At 41.9% G+C, this 27,714-nt stretch overlaps 1 protein-coding gene across 1 annotated transcript in view; it reads right to left on the reverse strand.

Moving 5' to 3' along the window:
• The window catches only part of AASS (aminoadipate-semialdehyde synthase), a 579,454-nt gene that overhangs the window by 301,681 nt on the left and 250,059 nt on the right, over window positions 1-27,714 (reverse strand). The window contains exon 9 of the mRNA XM_078680774.1: window positions 1,536-1,684. Coding sequence (XP_078536900.1) covers window positions 1,536-1,684 — 149 coding nt within the window. The remainder of the gene's footprint in view (window positions 1-1,535; window positions 1,685-27,714) is intronic.

A 27,714-nucleotide genomic window follows, 5' to 3' on the forward strand; every position in this document is an offset into this window, starting at 1 on the left:
GAAGATCTTGCAGGCGACCAGGTCAAAAGCCGCTGATAGGTCTAGGAGGATGAGTAGGTTGCATTTGTCAGTGTCCAGCGACTTGTGTATTTCATCTGCTATGTTCAATAGGGCTGTTTCTGTGCTACAACCTTTTCTAAAATCTGATTGTAGTGGGTAGAGATGGTTGTTGGAGTACATGGGTTGGTTGAGTTGGGCGAGAAAGCATTTCTCAAGTATTTTAGCAAGGAAGGGAATGTTGGAGACGGGCCTGAAATATTGTTGAGGTCATCTAGGTCAGCACCTGGTTTCTTTAGCAAAGGAGTGACTAGAACTAGTTTCAGGCAGTTAGGCATCCCCCCACTGCTCAGGGAGCTATTTATTATTTTACTCCAGAGAGGTGCTAGGGCCCAGTTGAGGCTCTCAGCAGGGGAGGCCGAAGAGGATCTGCTAGGTTAGCGGCGGGTTTGGGATTTGCAATCATCTTTGAGATGTCCACCTTTGTGAGTGAGTTGAATGTCCTCCAGGTCCAGTGAGTTGAGTCGATGGTGATCCTGGATCTAAATTGGATCTAGAGGACTGAGTTTGGGTGGCCGTTCCTTGGCAGTTCGGCAAATGCGAAGTCGAGTTACTTCTCTCCATTCTGAGGGGAGGGTTTCCAGTGGATGAAGAAGTGTAGAGGTCTAAGGAGAGTTTGATCTTCGTAATTTTATCATTGAAGAATTTCGCAAATTTGTCACAATCTTCTTTGGAGGCATGGGGATATTGTTTTGCTGGTTTTGAAGTTTGCGGTTTATTCATATTGAAAAGTTCTTTGGGGCTTTTTTAGCTTTATTCAGAGCTTTATTCAGCGCTCTGCGGAAGAACATGGCTTTTTCTGTAAAAATGTTGTTTTTATATTTTGTGTGTTCCATTCTTAGTTGATGAAGGTGGGAAGAGAAGGGTTTTGTTCTCCAGAGCTTTTCTGCCACTCTCAGTTTTCTTCTTTCTGCTTGAGGTCTTTGTTGATCTAGGCTCTCGAGGTAGTGCCCCTATTTTTTGTTTTAAGTTTCCAGAGTTGTAGTGGGATGTAAGATCATCTGTTGAGAAGTTGTCGTTGTAGGTGGAAGTAGACACATCATTCGGTCTTCTAGATCATCCAGGAGAATCTAACTTATGGCTTTTTGTGTGCAAATTGGGGGGGGGGGGCTGTTCCTTTTGGTTGATATGGAACACAATGATGCAGTGGTCCGACCAATCGACAGGAAGTATGTTATCAACATTTACCGCTTCTCATGCAACTGAATAGAAATACATGTATTCTTTGATAAAAAGGATTAGGTGAAAATAGTAATCACAACAAGAAGAGAGACCTACTTTCCTAGTACAGTAGTGTGCAAAACACACAGCCTACAATGTTTTAAGTACTCTTCTGTGAGCAAAAAAGTGGGTAAATGTTTGTCATGAGGATATCTCCATTCGGATATTATCAACAAATGGGATATTTCTTGTAGCAAAGGGAAAACAAAGTCAGGTATGGTGCATGTTTTAACAAATGTGCAGCAATGGCGTCTTACTTGTGTGGCAATTCTGGGCACCCTTCGGTAGCAGCAGGTGAGGGCTTGAGTGGAGCGAGCAACTTCTGAGCATCCCAACGAGTCAGCAAACGAGGAGTGTGAGGGTCCCAGTATATTCCATTAATCAAACATGTAGTGTATGGTGCAATCTGCAAAGTAAAGCACAAAGGCTTAGAATCAGACAGGAGGCTCCCTCAAACACGTTCCTACAGCTTTAGATCTTAATAGGTGTTATTCAATAATCTTTATTTTATCAAACGACAAACAATTCAAGGAGTGGGGAATATTTTATATATATATATATATATATATATATATATATATATATATATATATATATATATATATTACCTACTGGCGGTCGCCAGTAGGTATATATAGTTAGGATTTTTTTCCTATGGGATTTTTCAAAATTCTATGTTGAATAACTTTGGCGTTGATGGACGGAATTGGCTGAAATTTTCAGGAAAATGGCACATTTTGTCTCTGACCGTCCCCTGAAAGTTTGGGGGGGGGTTTCGTCAAGTGGGGGCCGAGAAAAAAGGGGGGTCCCAAAACGTGTTTTTAACATTGAGTTTTCCATAGGGTGGTTGGACTCACTTTTAGCCCGAACGGCTGAATGGATTTCCACCAAACTTGGCAAAATTGTAGGGACTGGTACCCCGATGTGCCTTTGCTATGTCTCAAGATATATGCTCCAGTGGTTTTTACGAAAATTAACTTTGAAAAATATATATTGGGCTACATTGGGCTATATATATGTTGGAGCCCAAATGTAGCCCAATGTAGCCCAATGTAGCCCAGAGATGGCCACCAGAGACAAAAAAAAACAAATGTAGCCCAAATATCAGCCAGATGTAGCCCAACTATAGCCCAATGACAGAATATCCCAGAGTGTTCTAAAGAACAACTAGAGCGCTAACAGTCTTACTTTTGACTTCAGGTATGGCACACCTGAAGTCATCTTGATTGGAATAAAGTGTTAACACTTAAAACATTTAATTTGCAAAGGAACAAAATGAGGGGATTCATTTTGCCATAGAAAATATGATTAGTGCTGAAGAAAGAAAAATTAGGGCACATTTTGAGTGACTTCTCAAATCCTCTTATATTTCATTAAAAAAATTCTGATATGCAGTCTCCCAAGATGGCCACCAGAGACAAAAGAGCCCAAATGTAGGCCAAATATCAGCCAGATGTAGCCCAACTATAGCCCAATGACAGAATGTCCCAGAGTGTTCTAAAGAACAACTAGAACGCTAACAGTCTTACTTATGACAAAAGTATGGCACACCTGAAGTCATCTTGATTGGAATAAAATGGTAACACTTAATACATTTAATTTGAAAAGGAACAAAATGAGGGGTTTCATTTTGCCATAGAAATTTTATATATATATATATATATATATATATATATATATATATATATATATATATATATATATATATTTATATATTACCTACTGGCGGTCGCCAGTAGGTATATATTAGTTAGGATTTTTTTCCTATGGGATTTTTCAAAATTCTATGCTGAATAACTTTGGCGTTGATGGACGGAATTGGCTGAACATTTCCTGAAAATGGCACATTTACTCTCCGGTCCTTCCCTGAAAGTTTGGGGGGGATTTGTCAAGCGGGGGCCGAGATAAAAGGGGGGCCCCAAAACGTGTTTTCCCCATGTTAATTACCATAGTGCGGTTGGACTCACTTTTAGCCCGAACGGCTGAATGGATTTCCACCAAACTTGGCAAAATTGTAGGGACTGGTACCCCGATGTGCCTTTGCTATGTCTCAAGATATATGCTCCAGTGGTTTTTACGAAAATGAACTCTGAAAAAATATATATTGGGCTACATTGGGCTATATATATGTTAGAGCCCAAATGTAGCCCAATGTAGCCCAAAGATGGCCACCAGAGACAAAAAAAAACAAATGTAGCCCAAATATCAGCCAGATGTAGCCCAACTATAGCCCAATGACAGAATGTCCCAGAGTGTTCTAAAGAACAACTAGAGCGCTAACAGTCTTACTTATGACAAAAGTATGGCACACCTGAAGTTATCTTGATTGGAATAAAGTGTTAACACTTAAAACATTTAATTTGCAAAGGAACAAAATGAGGGGGTTCATTTTGCCATAGAAATTATGATTAGTGCTGAAGAAAGAAAAATTAGGGCACATTTTGAGTGACTTCTCAAATCCTCTTATATTTCATAAAAAAAATTCTGATATGCAGTCTCCCAAGATGGCCACCAGAGACAAACGAGCCCAAATGTAGCCCAAATATCAGCCAGATGTAGCCCAACTATTGCCCAATGACAGAATGTCCCAGAGTGTTCTAAAGAACAACTAGAACGCTAACAGTCTTACTTATGACAAAAGTATGGCACACCTGAAGTCATCTTGATTGGAATAAAGTGGTAACACTTAATACATTTAATTTGAAAAGGAACAAAATGAGGGGTTTCATTTTGCCATTTGAAATTATATATATATATATATTCACTGAAAAAACATAGGTTATAGACCATATATAGTTAGGAATTAGCATTTACAAAACCTTGAAAATTCACTGAAAAAACCATAGGTTATAGACCATATATAGTTAGGAATTAGCATTTACAAAACCTTATTTTACTCACACAAAACCATTGAAATTCGCATATATAGTTAGTTGCACTAACTATATATCGCGCACCCGCAATCCACTGCTGATCATGTCACATATTACATCATTCATGACATGGTCAGTGACATCACTGATGACATCACTGATGACATCTCAAATGACATCACTGATGACATCACTGATTACATCACTGATGACATCACTGATGGCATCACTGATGACATCTCAAATGACATCACTGATGACATCACTGATGACATCTCATTTGACATTACTGATCACATCACTGATGACATCATTCATGTGATAATACGATGAACCTCTTCAGGCTCTAATATAACCTTATATACACTCAGTGTAAACAGACACTCACAGACTGTCACTCATCCATGGAGTTACTCACACACCTAGTCAGTCATGCAAAGAATCAATCACACCTCCATTTCCTCAACTATACAGTTATACACACCTTACTTATTCAAACATATACTAACACATATTTACTCTCTTATACAATCCCTGATACAAGTTCACAATGATCCATACAGCCACTCACACATTCACTCGCTCTTATGCACAGTTATTTATATATGTCAACTCTCACATGTACTGTGTTTTACATATGTACTTACTTTGACATGTAGCACTGAGATATCCATTCACTCACCAATACACTCATGCACACAGTCAACCGCCCATACAGCTGTTTCCACATGCACTTTTGAACCCATACATCTAGTGAATCAACTGCTCACACATCTATGCACAGAGTCATATACCTCCCAGCCACCCACACACACACTCAGTCTCCCATACAAATACTTGGGCAACCAATCAATAACCCATATAGTTACTCATATAGCTACTGATCAACACATGCAGCAGTTTACAGAACAACAGACATAATGATGCACAAATTAAGACAGTTTAGTCACTAACCCATGCACTCAGTGAGACACATTTAATCACTCACTCATACAGTCAGTCATGCACCTACTAAATCCTTCATCCAGACACTTATACATCCACTCATTCTTCAATATGTAAGACATATTTTAACTTTACAGAAACATACAGTCACTGGATGTTGTCATCAGTGATGTCATTTGAGATGTCATCAGTGATGTCATCAGTGATGTCATTTGAGATGTCATCAGTGATGTCATCAGTGATGTCACTGACCATGTCATGAATGATGTAATATGTGACATGATCAGCAGTGGATTGCGGGTGCGCGATATATAGTTAGTGCAACTAACTATATATGCGAATTTCAATGGTTTTGTGTGAGTAAAATAAGGTTTTGTAAATGCTAATTCCTAACTATATATGGTCTATAACCTATGGTTTTTTTAGTGAATATATATATATATATACACACACACACACACACACACACATACATACACACACACACACATACAGGATTCAGTAATCCCAATTTCTTTATAATTGGTGACTTTTATTTCTTCTGCTCTATTTTAACAGCTTGAGATGACAAGCAGAGAGAATATGCTTATTCTTTGCACTCTTTAGCTTGAAAAAAGCTACTCTTTCTGCATGTTTAAATATGTTCGAAGCTACTGCAGCTTTTTTTTACATTTAAAAAACAGACTTGTATTGAAGTGTTTGCAATACCTGTTTGATACAAATATCCAACAGGTATTTGATGTGTTTAAATTTGCATAGAGGTTTTATTTTTATTGTTCATGTTTGCAAACATGCTCGCTCTTTCATATGAAAGAGCCACGCACCAAGGTTTTAAGCATTTTGTGCAAAAGGTGATGGGGTGACAATTTTTTTATGGGCTAAAGTACCCCCTGGCATACATAATAAGGATATTGCAATTCACCTCAGAGTTCCATAACCTAATAAAGGACTTCGGCCTTCAGTCTCGTTCCTCTATAGGGTTATGGAAATCCTCGGTGACTTACGCACTCCATTGGCTGCCGGTGGCCCAAAGAGTTCAATTTAAGGCTCTGGTTCTCACTCATAGAGCCTTACATGATATCGGCCCCACTTATCTTAGGAAAAGAGTGGCTTTCCATGTCCCCAGTCGACACCTCAGGTCGGCTTCCCAACGTCGGCTGGTAACCCCCCCGCTTCCGGCGAACCAGGTTGGGCGGTCAATCAGTCGACACCTCAGGTCGGCTTCCCAACGTCGGCTGGTAACCCCCCCCCGCATCCGGCGAACCAGGTTGGGCGGTCAATCATTCTCGGTTAAAGCGGCTACCCTTTGGAATTCCCTTCCATTCACGCTCAGGGATACTAGAGATCTTAGCTGCTTCAAAAAGCTCCTAAAAACTCACCTATTCAATCAAGCTTACTAAAAATGCAGTTTCTTTCGAATTCTCTGTGGTTCTGCTCCGCGCCAGGATACTGATGAGTAGTTGTGCGCGTAATAAATACCCATAGAACATATAACATATTCTTATAATGTACGGCACGGTGTACGTTTTCTTTTGTGGTTGATATATATATATATATTTCCAACAAAGATGCTCGGTTAACAAAGTGCTGGAGGCCCCACGGGAAGTGGCGTGCGTTCCGGTCGAGCACGCCGGAATTTTCAATCCACAACAAAGCACATTGCACGCTCTCAGCTGCCGCCACAAAACACCAAAACAGGGAAGATCCAAAGGTGTTTATTCACAAGCTACATGTTTCGGCTTCTCACAAGCCTTGTTCACGCTAGTCAAGGTTGGAGTGCACAGTGTATAAATGTGTTAACATCACACAAGTAGAAAGAGGACTGCGGGAAAAGTAATGGCAGACATATGGGTTAGAAAATGTAAACGAAATATAAACCATACCACATAATATGGCCGATTCACTAGTTGTCCAACTTCATTGTAATTACAAACGATAAACACAATTATATTAGTCAAAACATAATGCATGAAGTGATAAAATAAAAGATACATCGGGCAGCCTAAAATAAGCGTCTCAGTAAGCATAAGTATTTGCAAATCAAAATATACGCACGGCTGCCCAGGACAAGCAACAGTAAATGCATGAAACAGATCCCGGGAGCAATATAACCGGGAAACTGTATGTGCTGTCTCTGCCATTAAAGAGACAGTACGAAATACAACACTTAGAACCAAAATAGGCTCAAAAAAGGCTTGTAAAATATACCAACTATTTCAAGAAATCAGCCTGATAATGAACAGGGTACAATACTTGTAGTGGTGGAGCAGGTCAAAATCAAATGTACATATTGCCCATAACCCGCAAAGCGTCAATGAAGTGCTCAGTGATGCTCAGTGATGCCCAAGTGGGCGTGCTCATTGAAAATTACAGGAGCAAAAGAAATAGAAGGAAAGATCCTGAAAAGATCAAAAGAGAAAAACAGAGTTAAAATGGTAATAACCAATCAGGTGCACAACAGAGTAAACAGGTTCATACATGAGGAGGAAGACAATATGCATGTTCAAGAGGAGGTAAAACCAAGAAACCTGACTATGTGTAGTCATCTTTAAGATGAACCGCAAGTTCTTCATCTTGGTTCAATCCCCCAGGGGCCTTAGTCTGGAAGGAGATGATATATTTAGACTCTATCCGTCTCAATTTCAAAAGTCTATTACCACCTCTTGGATTCTTAGTTATCTGTTCTAAGATGAAAAATCTCATGAGCATCGGATTGGAAAAGTGGTGTTCAGAGAAATGTCTGGCTACCGGATATTTGGCATCTTTGTTCACGATGGCGCGGTAATGTTCAAGAATCCTTTTCTTGGCATGTGCAGTAGTACTGCCAATATACCATAATTCACAGGGGCAAACGATAACGTATACCACAAAAATGGTAGTACATGTCAGAAATTGATTCATGATCTTGCTAACCCCATTGTATGTGACTTGCTTAACAGAGGTGCTCGTTTTGAAAGCTTTACAGTGACTACAAGGGTAGAACCCTTTCAAGCCAAGATCTTGATTGTTAGAGTAATTGGTGATGTCACTGCGGACACAGATATCTCTGATATTCCTCCCTTTTCTGTAGGTAATACTGGGTTTATTCGCAATAAGATGACCAATGGTAGCATCACTTTTGAGAATATCCCAATTTTTAGAGACAATCTTGTGTATTTGTTGTGACTCCCTGTTAAATGTGAGGATAAGTCTAGTTTTATCTTCCTCACTGTTAGTCTCCTCAGGGGTTTTATCACGCAGTGTATCAATGCGTGAGATAGAGTCAGCTCTGTTCTTAGCTTTCTTAAGAACCCAGGCGGGATAGTTCCTGAGTCTAAACCATTCCAGCATTTCAGATGCCACAGATTGGTAGTTACTGTCAGTACTACAGTTTCTTTTTGCCCTCAACAGTTCTCCATACGGAATGCTCCATTTCAGCGGTTCAGGATGACTGCTGAGGGCATGAAGAATACTGTTACCAGCGGTAGGTTTTCTGAACAGGGAAGTGGTAATGTTGTTGTCCTTGATCTCAATTATGACATCAAGGTATTCTGCCTTCTCCCTGCTGATGTTACTGGTAAGTCTGATATTCTGATTGTTGTTATTTAAGGTAGCAATGAAACTCAACGCCTCATCCCTGGTGCCTCTCCACACCAAAAAGAGGTCGTCGATGTATCTCCACCAAGCAACCACTAGTTTAATCGATTCAGCAAGCGATGGGTCAGTGAAGATGCTTTGCTCCCATTGTCCCATAAACAGATTCGCGAAGCTAGGAGCAAAACATGAACCTATCACCGTGCCAATCTCCTGCTTATAGATGGCCCCATCGAAGAGAAAGTAGTTGTTTTGGAGACAATATTTAATCATCTCGAGCAGCATCTTACTGTGTTCCCTGAAGCGTAAGGCACGTCTCTCAAGAAAGTGTTGGCACGCTTCCAAACCCTGTTTGTGATCTATAATAGTATACAAGGATTGGACATCCATGGTGATGAGGAGGTACTTGTCATCCCATGTGATATCATTCAGTTTAGAAAGAAAGTCCTTAGTATCTCTGACATAACTATCAAGTCCCTCAACCCAATCTCTTAAGTAGTGATCCACATATTTAGAAACATGTTCTGCAACACTGCCACGTGAGGATACAATGGGCCTGCCAGGAGGTTGGTCCAGGCTCTTGTGGATTTTGGGGAGTAAATAGAGTACTGGAAGGGTAGGGTTATCATTTTTCAAAAACCTATACTCTTCCCATTCTAAGATACCACGATCTTTCCAAACCGTAAGTTTATCCCACAGTTCAATAATGCTTTTGTTATACATTTCAAAAGAGGTATCGATGTAAGAGTTCCCCTCAGAAAGTTGTCTATGGGCTTCACCGACATATTGTTCTCTGTCCATGATGACAATGTTGCCACCTTTGTCTGCAGGGCAGATGACAATAGAACTGTCCTCAGACAAAGATTTCAACGCTTTCCTTTGTTTCAAAGAGAGGTTGTCCTGTTCAGATTTCTGATGCCTATTCTTTTGATGTCTGAAACTGTTAAGATCTTTGTTGACACATTCGTGAAATGTGTCAATTGCATCATGCGGCATAAGGGGAATAAACGTAGATCTTGGTTTAAAACCTGATGCAGCACTATAACCTGTAGAGAAATTAGAATCCCTCAAAAGTTGGGTAGTGCTGGGTATATCGTCCATGGTCCCTTGATCAGAAGTACTCGGTAATATCAAGTCACTGTCACATTCCCTTTCCAGTTGTACTAACTCAATAAGAGCGTCTACATCACTTATCGTGAAGGGATCTTCTGGCTGAGGCAGTGGTTCCAATGCCTGGGGTTTACCTGGCCGGCCTCTCAATTTGTGCCATTTTTTAAGTTTTAATTTCCGTACATATTTAAACATATCAATTCTGGATCTTTTCAGGATCTTTCCTTCTATTTCTTTTGCTCCTGTAATTTTCAATGAGCACGCCCACTTGGGCATCACTGAGCATCACTGAGCACTTCATGGACGCTTTGCGGGTTATGGGCAATATGTACATTTGATTTTGACCTGCTCCACCACTACAAGTATTGTACCCTGTTCATTATCAGGCTGATTTCTTGAAATAGTTGGTATATTTTACATGCCTTTTTTGAGCCTATTTTGGTTCTAAGTGTTGTATTTCGTACTGTCTCTTTAATGGCAGAGACAGCACATACAGTTTCCCGGTTATATTGCTCCCGGGATCTGTTTCATGCATTTACTGTTGCTTGTCCTGGGCAGCCGTGCGTATATTTTGATTTGCAAATACTTATGCTTACTGAGACGCTTATTTTAGGCTGCCCGATGTATCTTTTATTTTATCACTTCATGCATTATGTTTTGACTAATATAATTGTGTTTATCGTTTGTAATTACAATGAAGTTGGACAACTAGTGAATCGGCCATATTATGTGGTATGGTTTATATTTCGTTTACATTTTCTAACCCATAGGTCTGCCATTACTTTTCCCGCAGTCCTCTTTCTACTTGTGTGATGTTAACACATTTATACACTGTGCACTCCAACCTTCACTAGCGTGAACAAGGCTTGTGAGAAGCCGAAACCTGTAGCTTGTGAATAAACACCTTTGGATCTTCCCTGTTTTGGTGTTTTGTGGCGGCAGCTGAGAGCGTGCAATGTGCTTTGTTGTGGATATATATATATATATATATATATATATATATATATATATATATATATATATATATATATATATATATATATATATATATCAACCACAGACAACGGCAAAAGGACTCTGGCCCAGGATTGTGCACAGAGGCAGAGCCATGCCATTACACAAAAAAATCTAAACAGAATGTGTATTAAAGCCAGTTACATTCAACAGTGTTAGGTCTCCACATTAACTTGGCATGAACTAAATGTAAAATAACATCAAATAGCCAGAGAGGTGATCATCTCACAATGCACTACAAATTATAGGATATATGCAGCAGTGGTTTAATGGCTACTTGTAATTGCCAAATACATTATTGAATGATGATACATTCAAACCAGATGTCCTTATCTTATTTATTGTAATGGATAACCATAAGGGCTGCATGTATCCTTTCGTCCCATAAAAGAATTCCGGAATAAAAAGTTACCCCTGGTCTATCTTCTCACAGATTTCTCGCCTTATGACTATCCCTCAGGCACCATACTGGATTGGGAAACTTCTTTAGTCAGCATTAGTGGTTTGCATGAAACAGTGTCGTGATGTGTGACAAAGGTATGCACACAATGTTTGCAGTGCACACACAGTCGGCACAGAATGCTACCTCCGGGAGCCTTGATGTCCTTTCTATATGTGTATGTTCCTAGTGTCTTTTTGTATGGTCATTATCGTTCTAAGTCCATATGTTACACAATTTCTTAAAATGTATTTCCCTTTTTTGTATATGTACAGGACCTCACGAACACCATTTGAGAAGTGAATTCTTCGCTCGCCAACATAAACAGTACATTGGAATTGAATATGTGATTGCTGGATGTGCATGCATGAAGTCAGGGACTAAATGTAGAGAAATAGAAGGATCCCAGTCCCGACAAAAGCCATCGACCTTTATAGGTCACACACAAACATGTTGCCTTGTTGGATGCTGGAGCAATAACACCCTTCATTTGCATCCTCATTTAGTTTTTAACCAACTTAGCACCACCACATTGTTAAAAAGGTTAGTTGCTTTGGGGAGGTGACCAAGGATTTTATGTCTGTTCTTTGTCTGGATCCTACATCCCAAAACTCTCTAAGTACCCTCAACACAACTGAGGGCCCACCTGCCATTAGATGATTCTTCGGCAAGCGTGGGATGATCATTGATGAAGCATAGCACGCAGGGGTGCGTGAGGTTATCCAGTATATTTTTAAGGAATATTCCAAAGGTGCATTCTTTGTGACACCAGGGACGTTTTGGTACCAAGAGGAATAGGGCATTTGCTCAGAATCAGGAATATAGAGGCACTAGCATCGAGCCGCCACAGAGCTATGTTTGTTTTATGTGGTATTAATATTTGGGAGAATGCAGATGCAGCCAAGCCTTCCTTCTCTATTATTCCCCCTGACCCCGGAAACCACAGAGGCATTATTGTGATATATGGGTCTATAGTGTAGTCTTTCCAGGGATTACTCCCCTACCAAGCTTCCCCATAAGTGTTGTAGGAGTCAGCTTGGTGATAGGGATTGTGCATTTTACCCAAGGTTTGAAATGAACTAAGAGGTGTACATGCTCTTGGTAGTATGTCTGGAGCTGGAAAAGGTGGGAGAGAAGGAGGAGGTGGCAGAGAAGGAGGAGGTGGTGGAGAAGGAGGGGGCAGTGGTGGTGGAGGAGGAGAGAGAGGGGCAAAGTGGATTGGGCTTTTGCCCTTGTCTTTGCACTTCTTTTCCTACTTCTGAGTCGATTCTTGCACCAAGGCCAAATCCTCCTCGAAAGTTGACTTCTGCATATGTGGTAAGGTTTCGGCCACTTTGGGTGGTGGTTTAGTCATAATCCACCCAGTCTATGGATGAAGACATAATCTCAATTGTCAAGATTCTAACTCTGCTTGGAGCTTCTCAAGGATTGGTTGTTCCAAATCATCAGGACTTTCAGAGCCAGTGGCTCTCAACACCAAAGGTTTGTCCTTTGCAAGCACCATGGAGGCTTTCGGAGTCAGCACCATCAGCAGTGACATAGGTCTCAGCACCTGCTGCTTCAGCACTGGGTGTGGTGTCAGCTCAGAGTGATAGTTCAGTGCTGGTAGAGTCTTGGGGCCTGCTGGCATTTTCAATGCAGACATGGTCTTCAGCACCGAGGAGGCTAAAATCATTGTCTTGGCAGACGGTCGAGTAGGACGAGAGTCTGTGGAATATCATATCAGGTGGTTTCCCTGCATAGTTGCAATTTATAGGCAATTCACACATTATCCAAAAAGCGTGTGATTTGTCCCCATGAAAGTATGTTTCCTTGGACTTAACTAGCTTCCCCCACCCCTAAGGGATCATAGGGTGCCCCAAATGGATCTTATTGAATCTTAACTGTTGGACCTAGCCCTCTCTGCAACGTCTCCTCAGATTTATGCCTTCCTTTGCTGTACATGTTTGAGTTGTCTTTTAGGACTCTGAGCACTTTTTCCATGTTAACCAGTGGTAAAGTGCTCCTCTGGTCATTCTGTAAATTCTAAATGCCCTACTCCTGACTGGTACACTTCATTTACTTATAAATCTCTAGTATATGGTACTACATGTACCCAGGGATTGTAAATTAAGTGCTGCTAATGGGCTGCAATACTCACTGTGTCACCAACTAAAGTAGCACTAAAGATCATCTCTGTGGCCTTTTCTGCAGTTTTAAACTGCCATTTCGACCTTACAAAATAAACTTTTGCCAGGCTTAAACCTTCCTTTTTTACTACTTAGAAGGAACACATATGGTAGGCCCTAAACCTTTATGCATGTGTTTTAAGTTTTACATGTTCAAGTAGAAAAAAGAACTCCTAAAGTCAATTTTCACTGTTGCAAACCTGTCTCTTCCATAATCTAACACTGAGTTACCATATTACACTTAATAAGTGATAACTTAACTTCAGTTTGGGTCAGATAGAGAGATGCTGTTCACATTCAAATGGATTGTAATTTAAAATACTCTTCAATGGTAAAGTCAGATTTTAAGATAACATTCTGAAAATGGCACTTTAAAAAAGTTGACATTTTTCTGCCTAAACCAAATGTGCATTTCTGCCAGTGTCCTGGGTCACAGGACTGTGAATGGCTCCCCTTTAGTGTTCCTGCCCTGATTACACTACGGGCCCTAACTGCAGCACCCATAGGAAATCTAACATCAGGTCAACCCTTGCGTTTGCCACACTAGACAGTCTGGGGCCAAACCCAGGGGAAGAATTGACCAGAACCAGTTTTTGGGGTAGGTCAGGGAAATCCACCATACAAAGGCTGGCACCTGGTATAAATGTGGCCCCCCCTCAGAACCTCACATCAGAACAATACTAGACCTGTGAAAGATTCAGAAGAAGGAGTGCCCTGCTGTTTCTAAAATCAAGATTGGACCGGTTTGCCTTGAACCCAGACGTGACTCCAAGGGTCAGTTGGCTGAAATCCCGTTTGAGCCAGAGGGACACAGCAAGCTTCCAGAGGACTGCTCTGCAACTGCCTGGCTGAACAGCACCAAGTGGACCTGCCTGAGCCCTGCTGCTGGAGTGAGTTCTGATCCCCAAGAGGGCCCTCCTAGGTCTTGGAGCACTGGCTGGCCTCAGAGAGCACGGCTCCTGCTTCAAAATCACAAGTCATGAGCTCCAGGTGAAGATCCAGAGATTTTTGAGCTCTGCGCAACTGCGAACAGAATTCTTGCGTCGCCCGATGACTGTCCATGATGCCCACCAATGTAAATCTCCAGCGACAACCTATTCTCAGAGTCAGCTCCGACAGTGGCAACTCGCGTGACAACTAACTCTTCATGCCCAACACCAACTGTCTGGGATGCCAGACTTGCTCCTCGCGTCAACAACCATCTCTAGGGCCAACCGTCCCCACCAAGGTCCACTGTTACTCCAAGCATGGACTTGGACTAAGACAAGGTAAAATCTTTAGCAGGACGAACAAGACCACTTTATCCAACCCACCCTCCATCACAGTTGGCCTGATCGTGTGACTTTGATCCGGTCCAGAGTGACCCAAAAAAAACACAATTGGCGCTTTGTAAATATAAATTCATAACTCTGGTTCTACTGATTGGGTTTTTGTCATTTTGGAGTCATTTTGTTTATTAAAAGTAACTATTTTCCTAAATTAGTTTGGGATTTTTCTTGTGTCATGTTTTCACTTTATTAGAGTTTGAGTGCTGCAAAAATACTTTACACATTGCCAGTAAGTTAAGCATGACTGCTTTTGTGCCAAGCTCCTAAAGGGTTAAGCACTGGCTTTTTTAATGATTTTCTGGATCACCTTGACAACGATTGCGTTTATTATTCCACCTCTCTCAACTAATAACCAAATATAAAAATAAGCCTCCTTTGCGAAGAAACAAACACGGCGATTTTACAGCTGAGGAACAGCTGACCCGCACACGGGTTGACAGCGTACATTAACCTCCGGAATCCGTACCCCAGCAAAAGAGCCTCAGCAAGACGGCCGATACCAACAGATATCTTATATACCTTTCTACATATGCTTAAGAGGATACTGACAGAATACAGCCCTGAGGAAGTCATAGGGTGACACATCCATTGATGAAACATGTGTTGGCTGGCAGAAGAAATGAAATAAAAAGAAAAAGAAAACAAAAAAACTGTGTTAATATGATTTTGTGTGTGCTAGGAGACTTTTTTTTCTTGTATGTTTCTTATTGGGTGCAGGGTTGACATTCTTTCCCCTTTAGCACGGCACTAATATAACACATTAGAAGAACAAGTTACTTACCTCCGGTAGTGATGGATCTGTAAAAGACCTACATTAGTTATAGATTCCTTCCCTCAGAATGACCCCCAGGCGTCAGAATGGATCTGGAGAATTTTTCTGTAGCATTACCCCTGTACGTCGGTAGGTGGTGATGGTCAACTCTGCGTCTGTTTTGTGGTATAGTGGATTGTGATTGTGTTGTCTGATAAAATCTGGATTGCACTCTTTGATATAGCCTTCAAGGTCACGCAGACTTCCTGCAGCTGCATCACATTTAAGTGTATCCACCCATCCGGCATAGACCAAAGATTCAACACCATCATACCACTCAGATAGGTGCCCCGGCTTTATGAGGAGAATGGTGTGCTGTAATTGTTCCAAGCATAGGAAACCCCACTTCACCAGTCAGTTGGCCAAGTCCAGAAATACATGGATTTCCAATGTCCTAAGTGAAACCGCCACCATGGTCAACAAGTTTGTGCACGAGCATGTAAAGGTTTTCCATCCCATAAAGCAATGACCTTTGGCATCTTTTTTATTCAGGCCCCACATTTTCATCATACATAAATTAAGAAGTGAAAATCTCAAATTTCCAATAAGCTGTTTTTGCAAAATACTGCCATTGGCAACGGCCAAACACTGACCAGTGTCAGTAAAGGGTCTACTTATTCTACAATTTGACTTCAGGACCAGACTTTGTTCTGCTCTCACCAGAACATCCATAACAGCTTTTGCAAATGCAAGTGGCCATATTTAGCACTAACCTAAGAGAGTCGTGCTCATACAAAACCTATGCTGAAAGTATCATGCTGTCTTCCAGTGGGAGCAAGACAATAGTAAGTACAAATTTTATTCGATCATTTGTATGACCATAACAAAATAAAAACATCACAGTTCATAGTTAAGATCAGTTATATCATAAAAAGAATTAAGAAGGGGAAAAAGCACCCTATAAATTTAAAACCTGTTAAAACAGTCCCTATAATGTATTCACAAGCAAAAGTACATTATTTACTATAGTATTGATCACAGTTCGTTTGCCTTTTTACAAATGCCTTGATTATCACAGTTCATAATCACAATTTACCAGCTAGGCAGTTTTTCATAGTCTTCGCTCTCCTCCACCACGCATATAACAAAAATCTCGAAAGTGCAAAAAACAGCCATCTAGTCGACTCTGATTTAAAAATTCTCATTGTATCTGCCGGGATTCGACATGATAGCAGGCGGCAAATTGGTGCAATCCAGTTCCTACGAAAGTCTGCATGAGCTGTACAATAAAGAATAAAGTGACTACTAGTCTCTATGGCAGAGTGACACATAGGACATGTCGAGAGTGAGTCATGTCCCCATTTGCTCTTTACTGAATTTAGAGGCAGGGTACCATATCTGAATTGTAAAAACAACATTCTCGCCTGGGGTGGTTCAACCTCATCAAGAAACAGTTCAAAGCTATAGCTGGGTTTTATTTCGAGAAAGGAAGAGGTCAGTGTACCGTGGACATTCAAATTTAAAATAGACTGGTCTTGGTAGTCCCAGAACCTCTTTTTCAGGGACCATCTCTTTATTAATGCCTTCTGGGAAATCCCAGACAAAACCCATACTAAGTTTATAAAACCAGTCTCTGATCCCTCCAAGCCATTTGACACGCCAATTCATTTTGTGGAGGTTAATTAGCTCCGTTAAGCAGCTTCTAAGAGGGACTTGAGAGTTATTGACCCAGATCCTGATGCAAAAAATGAATACCCTCAAGATCGCAAAATGGGCAATGGATCTACGGCCAAGGTCCAGTCTCAAGCGTAAAAGAGGGGTGTTCACAGGTAGATTTAAAATTATCCTGATGAACCTATTTTCTGCTAAGACTTGACCTTTTAGGTTTCCTAAGCCCCAGAGTTCCGCTCCTTAGAGTGCTGCACCTAGCCCTTTTTCTCTATGGAGTTCTATCAATGGGGATGTTGGCCTGTATGGAGAAGTTTTGACCCTCTTGTTTATTGCACTAACTATATGTTGGAGTGTTAGAGTGCTCTTTTCTATTTGGTCCGACCAAGGGAGATTTTCATTAATTCGAACCCCAAGATAATCGAAGGATTTTACCCACTCCAAGCTTTGGGAGTTGAGAAGCAACTCTCCCTTTTGGTGCCTGTAGGGGTTGAACACCATATATTTGGTCTTGCCACAATTGATTACAAGCCCCCTAGAATTACAGACCCCCTCAAATCTATTGAGGAGGTTCTGGATTCCCCTTGGAGTTTTTGCAATCAATAGGGTATCATCCGCAAATAGCATACATAGGACAGTTCTGCTTGCCATTTCAGGAGGTACTCCATCACAATTAAAAAGCTCATCTAGAACTCCATTCACAAAAAGTGTGAATAAAGTAGGGGCCAGGAAGCATCCCTGGCGGAAACCTTTTTGGATATTTATGTTGCCCGTGAGTCCACCATTCGAATTCCATCTAACCTTTGCAAAGTTGTTTACATGCAAGCGGACCAGGATGTTAAGCAGGTATGGCGGTAGACCCATATCTCTCAGAATGGACCACAGTTGGGTTCTATTAATAGAATCAAAAGCTGTTTTTAGGTCTACGAACACAACGTACAGGTGACCTCTATTGATGACCACTTCCTTCCAAATTATCATAAGGAATCGGAGGACCTGATCCGTTGTGCTCGTGGACTCCCTGAAGCCCGTCTGGAGGTCGGAGAGTACATAATTATTCTCCATCCATAAGTTCCTGGATATAGTCAACAGGCTCAAAGGTGATGTTTAAATCACCGGCCATTATTAGCCAGTGCCTCCCTCTTGCTAGGTCAAGATGGTTCCCCGAGAGTGTCAGTGTTTCGGAGGGCCTATGTGGAGTACTCAACTGGTTGTATACATTCATGATCTTCAGGGGGACACCCCCTTGTGGAAAGATATTTCCAGCCCAAGTATGTCTTCACAACCAAGGATGAAGCTTTTGATCTTCCCTGTCAGGGAGTTTTTCGCCCATATCAGTATGCCCCCTGCAGGATGACCCATTAGCCCCTTCTTTGCCTCGATACTAAAGGTGGTAAAATCTAGCTTATACACTTTCTCTACAGCCCAGGTCGCTTGAAATAAGCATATGTGGTATTTATCAATGAAAGCACCCCATTCAGAATCATTAAGCTTAGAATTGATACCCGCCACATTCCAAGACAGAATTGTTAGGTCACTTAAATTTGCATTATTTATCTGGGGGTCTCTGTTGTTCAAATATTTCCCCCCACCTTCGGGAAGCATGTTGGACTGTACAATTGTACTAGGACAGTTTAAGTTATCCTTTACGCGATCATTTGGTTGTGCCCCTTTTATTACAATGAGTCCCTTACCTTCACTTAATGTCTGTTTCTAAGTTCTAAAGCCCTGGGCCCTCTGTTGGTAGCTTCATACAAGAGGCCATACCTACTCATCATCGGTGCCCTCTCATTAGGTACTAGATTCCTGTAAAAATGGGCCAGTGGCAGTAGTTAAGGGCCTTGTCCTGGGCTTTGGTTTGCTAGTGTCGAACCCCGGTCAGCCAGCCATTTTGCTAGCGATCAGGATCTGCAATTAATTTCAATACAATCTCCCATGTGTTTTTTAGGCATAGGGCCAACCCACCCAACCTTTCTTACAAGTAAAATGTCTCCAAAGTAAGCATTTGATAGGTCCACCTTCTGAGCCAACCAGTGGCTCACCTTATTCCTAAGCCCCGCATGGGATTCCTTTTGATTTTCTGTGAGAGATGGGGTATTAGTTAGCACTAGTACATACAGGGAACATTCGGGTGGGAGATGGAGTGTGATTTTGTCATCGCCTCTAGCTAGACTGGATTCCAGGTTGACTAGCGGGGGTTTTCCTGCTGGTGCATTGCTTTCCTCCCTCTCTCCTAGGGCAGCGGGTAATAGATTTTTTCCCCTTTCCCCTGCTGGGCAATCTAACCTATTGCCCGTTTCTAGGGCTTTCTTTGGTACAGGTACTATTTCCGTTCTGGCCCTAGCACCAGTGTGCAGCTTCAGGAGACTGTTAGTTTGATCCCTAATTTCCGTTCCCTGTTTGCGGAGGTCATGATGTACTAGTAAAGTATCTTCTGCACCCACCTTCCTATTGAGCCCGGCCCTCCGCTCCCCGTCCATTCCCTCCCTAATCCCCGTTACTGCATTTAACAACAGTTCAATGTCAGCCTCTATTTTTTCCAGTCTCGAGATTAGTGGGCAGAGGGTTCTTGCCAAATATTCTTCGAAGAGGCATACTAACATCTCAGGCGAATTGGGAAGGGGAAACTCTGCATTCTTGGGATTATCAATACACTTGCTCCGGGTTTGGGGCCCATCCCCGGTAACCACACTTAGGCCTTTACTGTTTTTCTTTGACCTGGTATGGGTAGAGGAGGACGGTTCAAGATGCATAGCCTTTCTCCTTTTTTTCAGGGCCATAGTATTCTCTGAATGGGCAGGCACCTGTTCTGGGGTCACCTGGCTGTGTATTGACTCCGGGTCCAATATAGGAAGTGATGGGGATTTGTTCAGTAATTCACTACCAGTGATGGCCTCAATTATGTTAATAGTACCGCTTTCCACTGGGGTGATATCGGTTGCACGGCCACCTTCTACTGATGGTCTTCTCTCCGCTGTTTGTATCTCCTTTTCTATTGCCTTCATTGCTCGTAATAGATATCTATCTAGTGTTGATGTCCCCGGTGTCTTTGGCGCTGTGGGCTTTGTGCCTCCTAGTCCCCGATTCACCGCCATTTGTTAATGTCTCGTGCAGCAGGTATGAGCCCAAAGCCAAATGGTATGGCCCCGCCCCGCCTCCTCCTGGCTCTGACGGGCGCCAGCAGGCCCGCCCTTGGCCCGTGCGCGTCCCGCGCTGCGGGAGCCCTGCAGGGAATTTAAAGAGCCTCCTGGCGCAGAGAAATGACGCGGCAAGTGTGCGCCCCCGGGGACTCTGTGAAGTGCAGTCCCGGGTGCGATGGGACAACGTGGCAGCCCCCCGTGGGCTGTTCTGCAACAGAGCAGCAACTGGCGGCTACAGAGCAGCAACTGGCAATATTCAACATTATCTGCTATAAGAGAAAGGCACAGAACCAGACTACTTTCAAAGATTGGCCCCACATTATGTGAAAACTATGGACTTCGAGTCAACTAAGTCTCACACTACCTGCCATGCAAACCTCAGATGACAAAAGCAGGTCCCTTGATATACAATGTCCAGGGTTCTAAAACACTCTAATACTACTCGTAATAGGTGAAACTATCTCAAGATTTGTAGACAAGCCTTCACTAACTTTAATTACAAGCTTAGAATGAAGAACCAGGTTTTTGTTACACTACTGGGCATGACCCATTCAGCAATCATAAGCTCATTCCCCTGACATATGACAAAGGAATTAAACGATAAAAACAAAAAAAACACCACAGCGAACCAACTACACACAGGAACAGGTGATAGGCAGATCTTAAACCAACAAAAGAGCACCCCGCAATCAAAGAAAATAGGTACTCACCTCATGCCTTCACTCCACTCTACCTGCCTTACACCAGTTATATAAAGCTGTGCCCTAGGGTAACTCTAAGCACCATGGTTCTGTCCTCTCTTAAGCAAGTTAGATGTGCAAGACTAGCGTATCTTATAATGAGCAAATAGCGCCAAAAATTCTAAGCATATGTATCATTTGTATGGCATAAACAGTGAAATGTTATAACTATAGAAACGTAAAAAATAAATAAATGGCAAGACATGATATTGCTACTCAGTCTCCAGAAAAAAATTCATATTTCATCAGATGAAAAAATATAAAGAAATATAGTGGGCGGTGTTCAACAGCTACAGCATGTCAAGTTGAGCTAGATCAAGATGGAAGATGAAAACCATTTTTCCATACTAAAGAAAGAAACTAAATCCCAGAAAAGCTGAAAAAAGGATGGCCAATCAAAACTGGTTTGGAGTGTGGAGACTATTTAACTCATGCTTTGAAAACCTGAGGCATGAGTGGAGCTGAAATGTGTTAATTTGTTAATAGATCAGCCACCAACAGTATGCTTGTGGGGATTGCCGTGCCTTCACCGCTGGGGAGACCACATCTCCCATCATCCCCTGCTCCTCAGGACTCTGAGGACTCTTGCATAAAAGCGTGCCAAGCTCCCGCAGTGGGGACGCGACTGTGGATGCGCCAAGGACGCGAGCGAGGACACGCCCAGGATGCACCCGTGCCAAGGGCAGGGCCGTCCACGCCCATCAGAGGCTGGGCTGGTCCCCCCTCTAACGCCTGGAACTCAATTCTAAACTATTGTGGAGCCAAGAAGGGAAAGAAGAAGATAAATCCATCACTGGAGGAGGGCGTAACTATAACATCCTTAGACTCTTTTTTTAATCAAAGCAACAACAGCCATTGCAAAGGAGAAAGCTTGGACAGAAAAAAGGCTTTTCTTGGGAAGTGGGAGTGGCGAGCAGGGGGTGCCCGCGATGTCTGATCCTGTGGGTCAGCCTGTGATTACACCAGAGGAGAGTTTGAAAGATCTCTTTCCCGAGTCACCCACGATCACACAGCCCAGCACTAGACTCTTAACCCTTGCAGTCAATGATCTACCCGCTAAAGGAAAAGAGGTGTTAGTAAAGATCTTTCTTTGAACTCCTCAAAAAGAGCACAAAAGAGATTATCGACTCAACCTATTACTAATCCACAAGATTAATTCAATGGTTCATTACCTCAATCACTTTCAACTACGAACTGGTCAGAAATATGTGATAAAGTGTGTGATCATTTTGTTCAATTATTACAACCTATTATTTCCTGCCTGGCCGCTATAGAGTGGATGATGCAATAATTAGTAGCTATTAAGACAGTAGTGTTGAGAGAAGAGGGTCCTACGACACAATATATGCAGCCTCCTGTAAAGTCGAATCTGAATCACCCCTCCAGGGTAAGCTTGCATCACTTGCCTCCCCAGATATAAAGCAAGGTCAGATCTAATTTGCCCAGCTAACATAAATCATAGATCGACACCAACACCGAATGCCAACACTAATGAAGGGTTAAATGAAGCAGTAGAGAATGCAGGGCCTCAAGGTACTAACCCGTGGGAGGGTATAGCAGAAGCAGAAGTAGACCTCTTAGAGTGGAACACAAATGTCTTTGAAAAAGATGACATATGTGGGTATTAACGGGAGGGAAAAAAACCTTACTCTCTAGCCCTACCTCCAGCTGCATGCCCTCTTGTTTTAATAATGGCCAATGTCCCAGCCCTAAGAGAAAATCAACAAGAATCCACAAGCCAACTTATGTATACAGTGCGACACTGGCTCACAAGGTTTACCAGAGCTGGCAACTTGTTCCAGGACCATTTGATTATGGCCAGGAGAATTCCTTGGGTGGGTCCCACGCCAACAACAATCAAGGGTGACTGTATAGTACTTAATTTTTACAACTCACAAATGGTGAGGGACCTTCTAAGTCAACTCGCCTCGGGGGCCACATTGTCCTCCCAGATTTATATTGTTTCGCAGGGTTTTTTTCTACAAACCTCCCTGTCCTTACTTATATATGACTCTTAGGCAACTAATGGATAAACTAGGCAGTCCAAATTGGCTATCATTAAGGGAAACTGTAGACATTCCTACTAGAAATAGATATGCTGCATTGGAGAATCTAAACAGCTGTGATTGACTCACATCTCCAAAGCAGGTAGCCTATTCTGTAATTGACAAGAAGGATTTGTTAGGAAAACACCCAGTGGAGCTAAATGCTGGTGAACTTGAGGTGCAGAAGCCTGAAGTAGCAATGAGTGAACCAGAATTCCTTGACTTAAAGTAAAATATGATATGTTCAGGAGAAAATAACCTCATATTTCTTACGTGGAACATAGCTGGGTGTAATAATAAAAAGGATAACAGACTAGTATAAAGAATTGGCAAATTCACGCATTATCTGTCTCCAAGAAACATGGGAGGAAGACCCAGTTAACTTAAACGGCTATCGCTCTTTTCAAACTCCAGTGATTAGATCAATAAGGGGTAGAGCAAAAGGTGGCATTCTGACATGAATCTGGAACAATTTACCTTACTTTCACATATTTGTTGTAAAAGGTCACAACAGTATTAATATAATGCTAATACATTTTGACAACAATAACTTTGTGAACCCAGCCATGGATGTAGAGGACCTTGGGAGAACTATGGAGGATCTGATTGATCACCATCCTAATCCCCTACAAATCACTTGGATGGGTGATTAAAATATAAATAGATGCCCTAGTGTTGTGCCACGTTTATGTGGGGTAATTGACCATAATGGGGACGTAATAGGTCATTTTAGTCATGTAAGTTATGGTAATGCGTTAAATAATTTATTGATCACCTGGTAACTTGAAATTAAAAATAAAATAAATACAAGTACAGGTGGCCTAGATCCTACATTTTATAGGTCAGTGTCTTGTACAGCTAATAACTATATAATTTCCTCTGAGCTCTATAGCAGAATTTCAAATAATCCAAAGGTTAAGATGACAGGTTTTAGTGACCATGATTTAATCATATATAGTTACCAATTGTAAGAACATAAGACAAGGAGTGGTACACTTGTCCCTAATCCAACCCTTCAAAGAAAGAATGGATAAACTCTAAGATGGGATAAAGTAGATGTAGATACCTTAATTACTAAGATTGTATCTATTAATAAAAATTAGGTTTTTCTGTGCTTAGATCCTCAAGCGAATGAACAGCAGTTAGTTGAAGCATTTGAAAAGATTTTGGAATGTACTAGATTTTAATTAACCTGCCCAATCCATAAAAAAACCTGCCCTATAATGTGGTGGATTGATCAGAACTGCTCCCAAGCTGCAGCTAAGCTTAAAACAACACAATAAATTCAACAGAGAAACAATGTTCTAATAAATAATTGTAGAGTAGAATATAAGCTAGCTAGGGAAAGAAGAAAGAACCAGCTTAAAGAAGAAACATTGGAAAACTTACAACTTGCTTCAATTTCCAAGGATAATAAAGCATTTTGGAGAGTGGTTAACTCTCCTTTACTACCAGACATGATTGGGCCATCACTTGGCTCACATATTGACGAGTAAACCATGGTAACCTATTTTCAGACCATCTTTCAAAAGAGGGGAAATATCAGTGAGGAGGCCCATGATATAGGTCAAAGTGAGTTTCCTATGTTGAAGTTTTAAATCAAAGAAATTGAGCTTGCCTTTTCCCAGTCTTCCACCCTGAAAGCGGCCGGTCCAGATGGGGTTCCGGTGGATCTTTTCCTTGCAAATAAATCTCGATGGGCTCCCCTATTGACCACTGTTTAATGCAATGATTAAAACAGGCCCGCTGCCCTCATGGAACCAATCTGTGATTATCCCGGTTTATAAGAAGGGGATTGGCTCAAACCGAGCTAACTACCGCTCTATCTATCATATAGACAGCTCAGCAAAGCTAATGGGTAGGCTCTTGCTTAACACGCCGGAAGATTGGGTGGAGAAAAATGTTTTCCTAGCCGAGGTACAATATGGTTTGAGGAAGTGCAGGGGGACACTTGACCAGTGTCTCAATTTAGCTTTACTAGTTCCAAATATGCCTTTGCAAAGAAAGGCGAACTCTAAATGGCCTTCATGGATTTATCAGCGGCTTTTGACTGCGTGGCCCACAGTAAACTATTGTCCATTATGGAGGACATGGGAGTTGAGGTAGGGATAATTAGATTCATAAGACAAATATATGATGAGGCAGTTGCGCGGGTTCCCTTTTGGGAAGCAAGGGGAGTGCACCAAATCTTTAAACATTGAGAAAGGTGTAAGGCAGGGCTGCGTCCTTGCTCCATTTCTATTCTCATTGTACACTAACAAACTAAATTAGGTCATGATTGATAAAACTAAAGACGTTCCACATGCTGCTTTCACACCCCTTCCAATTCGGTTATAGGCAGTTGATGTGGTCCTGATGGCCAGAACTCCAATGGTCTTGCAAAATTCTATAGCGACTTACTCAGCCTTTATGGCGGACCTCGCCTTGCATGTGATTAAAATGAAGATCTTCATTTTGGCAGTGGGTGGAGATAACAAGTGATCAATGAAGTTCCATATAGAGGGTAAAAGCATAGAACGTGTTGAAAAATGTGTTTATTTAGGCATCCTGTTTGATTCCAAATTTAAATGGAAAGAGATAACAAATCAAGCAAATCTTATATTGATACTCTCTTTAAATTTGCAAAAAAAACTGAGGCAGTTAACCAATACAGGAATTGATTGAAATGTATCAAGCAAAAACCATGTCTATAACTACATATGGGGTCTGCAATATGGGGCACTGCACAAATTGAAGCACTACAAAATATAGAAGACAAGTTTGTAAAAAAGACTATGATCTATTAAGGGTACGTGCTCCAACTTTATTGCTCATAAAGAACTAGGCTTACCATATATCAGTGATATCATCAAAATGGCTCCGCTATATGCAATGGCTAACGATATGGAAGAGGAAAAAAGTCGAAATTAACTAACACATCATAAGTGATATTAAGAAGCTTGACCGCGCAACTACTATCCCCTGGCTAACCTATGTTAGACAGACCGTCACATCTATTGGCCTGGAAGAATTCTATGAAACTCCTAGCTATGAATCCCATCCCAAAACAAGACTGAAAGATCTTTTTATAGCTAAATGTAATCGTGCAAATGGGAAAGTAATAAAGCAAAATGCACAGTAATCTTTTATCAGGCCTTACCCTTCGTGTTGTCTGGGATATCTTCCTATCTTTCTTTTGTTGTGAACACCCACCACTGAGATCTATTAACTAGATACCGGTTAAATTATATTCCTTTAATGTTGGGCTATCCAGCAAATATGGATTTATTAAATCATCTTCCCGTGTGCCCATGTGATGCATTATTAAAAAAAACAACTTCACATATTCTATATTTCTGGGCTTTTTATGAAACTGAGAGGAAAAAGTTTATTGTACCATTAGTGTGTAAGCTTAGTTTAAGAAACCACACTTCTGCACTTTTTGTCCTCCAACAACTGGAAACGCCATTTGTGTGTTTGACGATGGTGGCATTCTTACAAGCGGCCTTCAAAACTAGCTTAATGCACACTTAGTGTAACAATATATCTGTAAGAGACATTAGTTAGTGATAGATTCCTTACCGTAGAATATCCCCAGGCGTCAGACTGGATCCAGAAAGTTTTGCTTAGCAGTACCCCTGCGTGTCAGTAGGTGGCGTCCTGCGGCTCCGCGTCCGTCACTGGCGTCATAAGCAACAAGATGATGTCACAGAGACTACTTAGGTGCCACCCATGCGCGCTGACGTCAGTGCTGTACACGATTTGCCGCGGCAGGAAAGCAGAGCCATGCAAGATACTGACCACTGGTGCATTGAAAACTAGGTCCCTGAAAGGGATGACCTTAGCCCTAGTAATCAGCTCGCAGAACGGGGAGGATGGGTGGGGCGGTAAGGAATCTATCACTAACTAATGTCTCTTACAGATATATTGTTATACAAGTAGTAACTTGTGCATCTGAAAGAGACACGTTAGTAATAGATTCCTTACCTTAGAATAGATACCCCAGCAATACCAACCCCGGTGGTGGGCCTGCGAACAAGATTACACCAGAAAGTCACGGAGAACAGAACGGCCAAAGAAGCCATCTCTTTGGACTGGACTGTCAAGGCAGTAATGCTGGGTAAACGTGTGCAGCCAGGCCCACGTAGCAGCCTGACAAATGTCCTGCATGGGAACGCCGCGTCCCAAGGCGGTAGTGGCTGCCGTTGCCCTTGTAGAATGGGCACGCAGCTCCACAGGACGCTCCTTCTTAGCCAACGGGTAACAGGCCTTAATGCAGAGAACGACCCACCGAGAGATGGTCCGTTTGTGCACTGCCCGACCTTTTGTGGCGCCCACGTAGCCAACAAAGAGCTTGTCATCCACCCGGAACTGATGTGTGCGACTCAGGTAGAAGGTGAGCGCAAGTAATGGGTCCAGACAGTGGAGCCTCTCTTCCTCTCTGGAAGGATGAGGAGGCAGAAAGAAGGTGGGCAAAGTGATGGTCTGCCCGATGTGGAAGGGTGTGACAACCTTTGGCAAGAAAGAAGTACGGGTCCTTAAAATCACCTTGTCCGGATGAACAGAAAGGAAAGGAGGTTTTGAAGAAAGAGCCTGGAGCTCACTCACTCTTCTGGCAGAGGTGATAGCAACCAGGAAAGCAGAATTAAGGGGAGAAGACACA

Source organism: Lissotriton helveticus, chromosome 1_1 (genome assembly GCF_964261635.1).
Source record: "Lissotriton helveticus chromosome 1_1, aLisHel1.1, whole genome shotgun sequence".
Classification (NCBI taxonomy): Eukaryota; Metazoa; Chordata; class Amphibia; order Caudata; family Salamandridae; genus Lissotriton; species Lissotriton helveticus.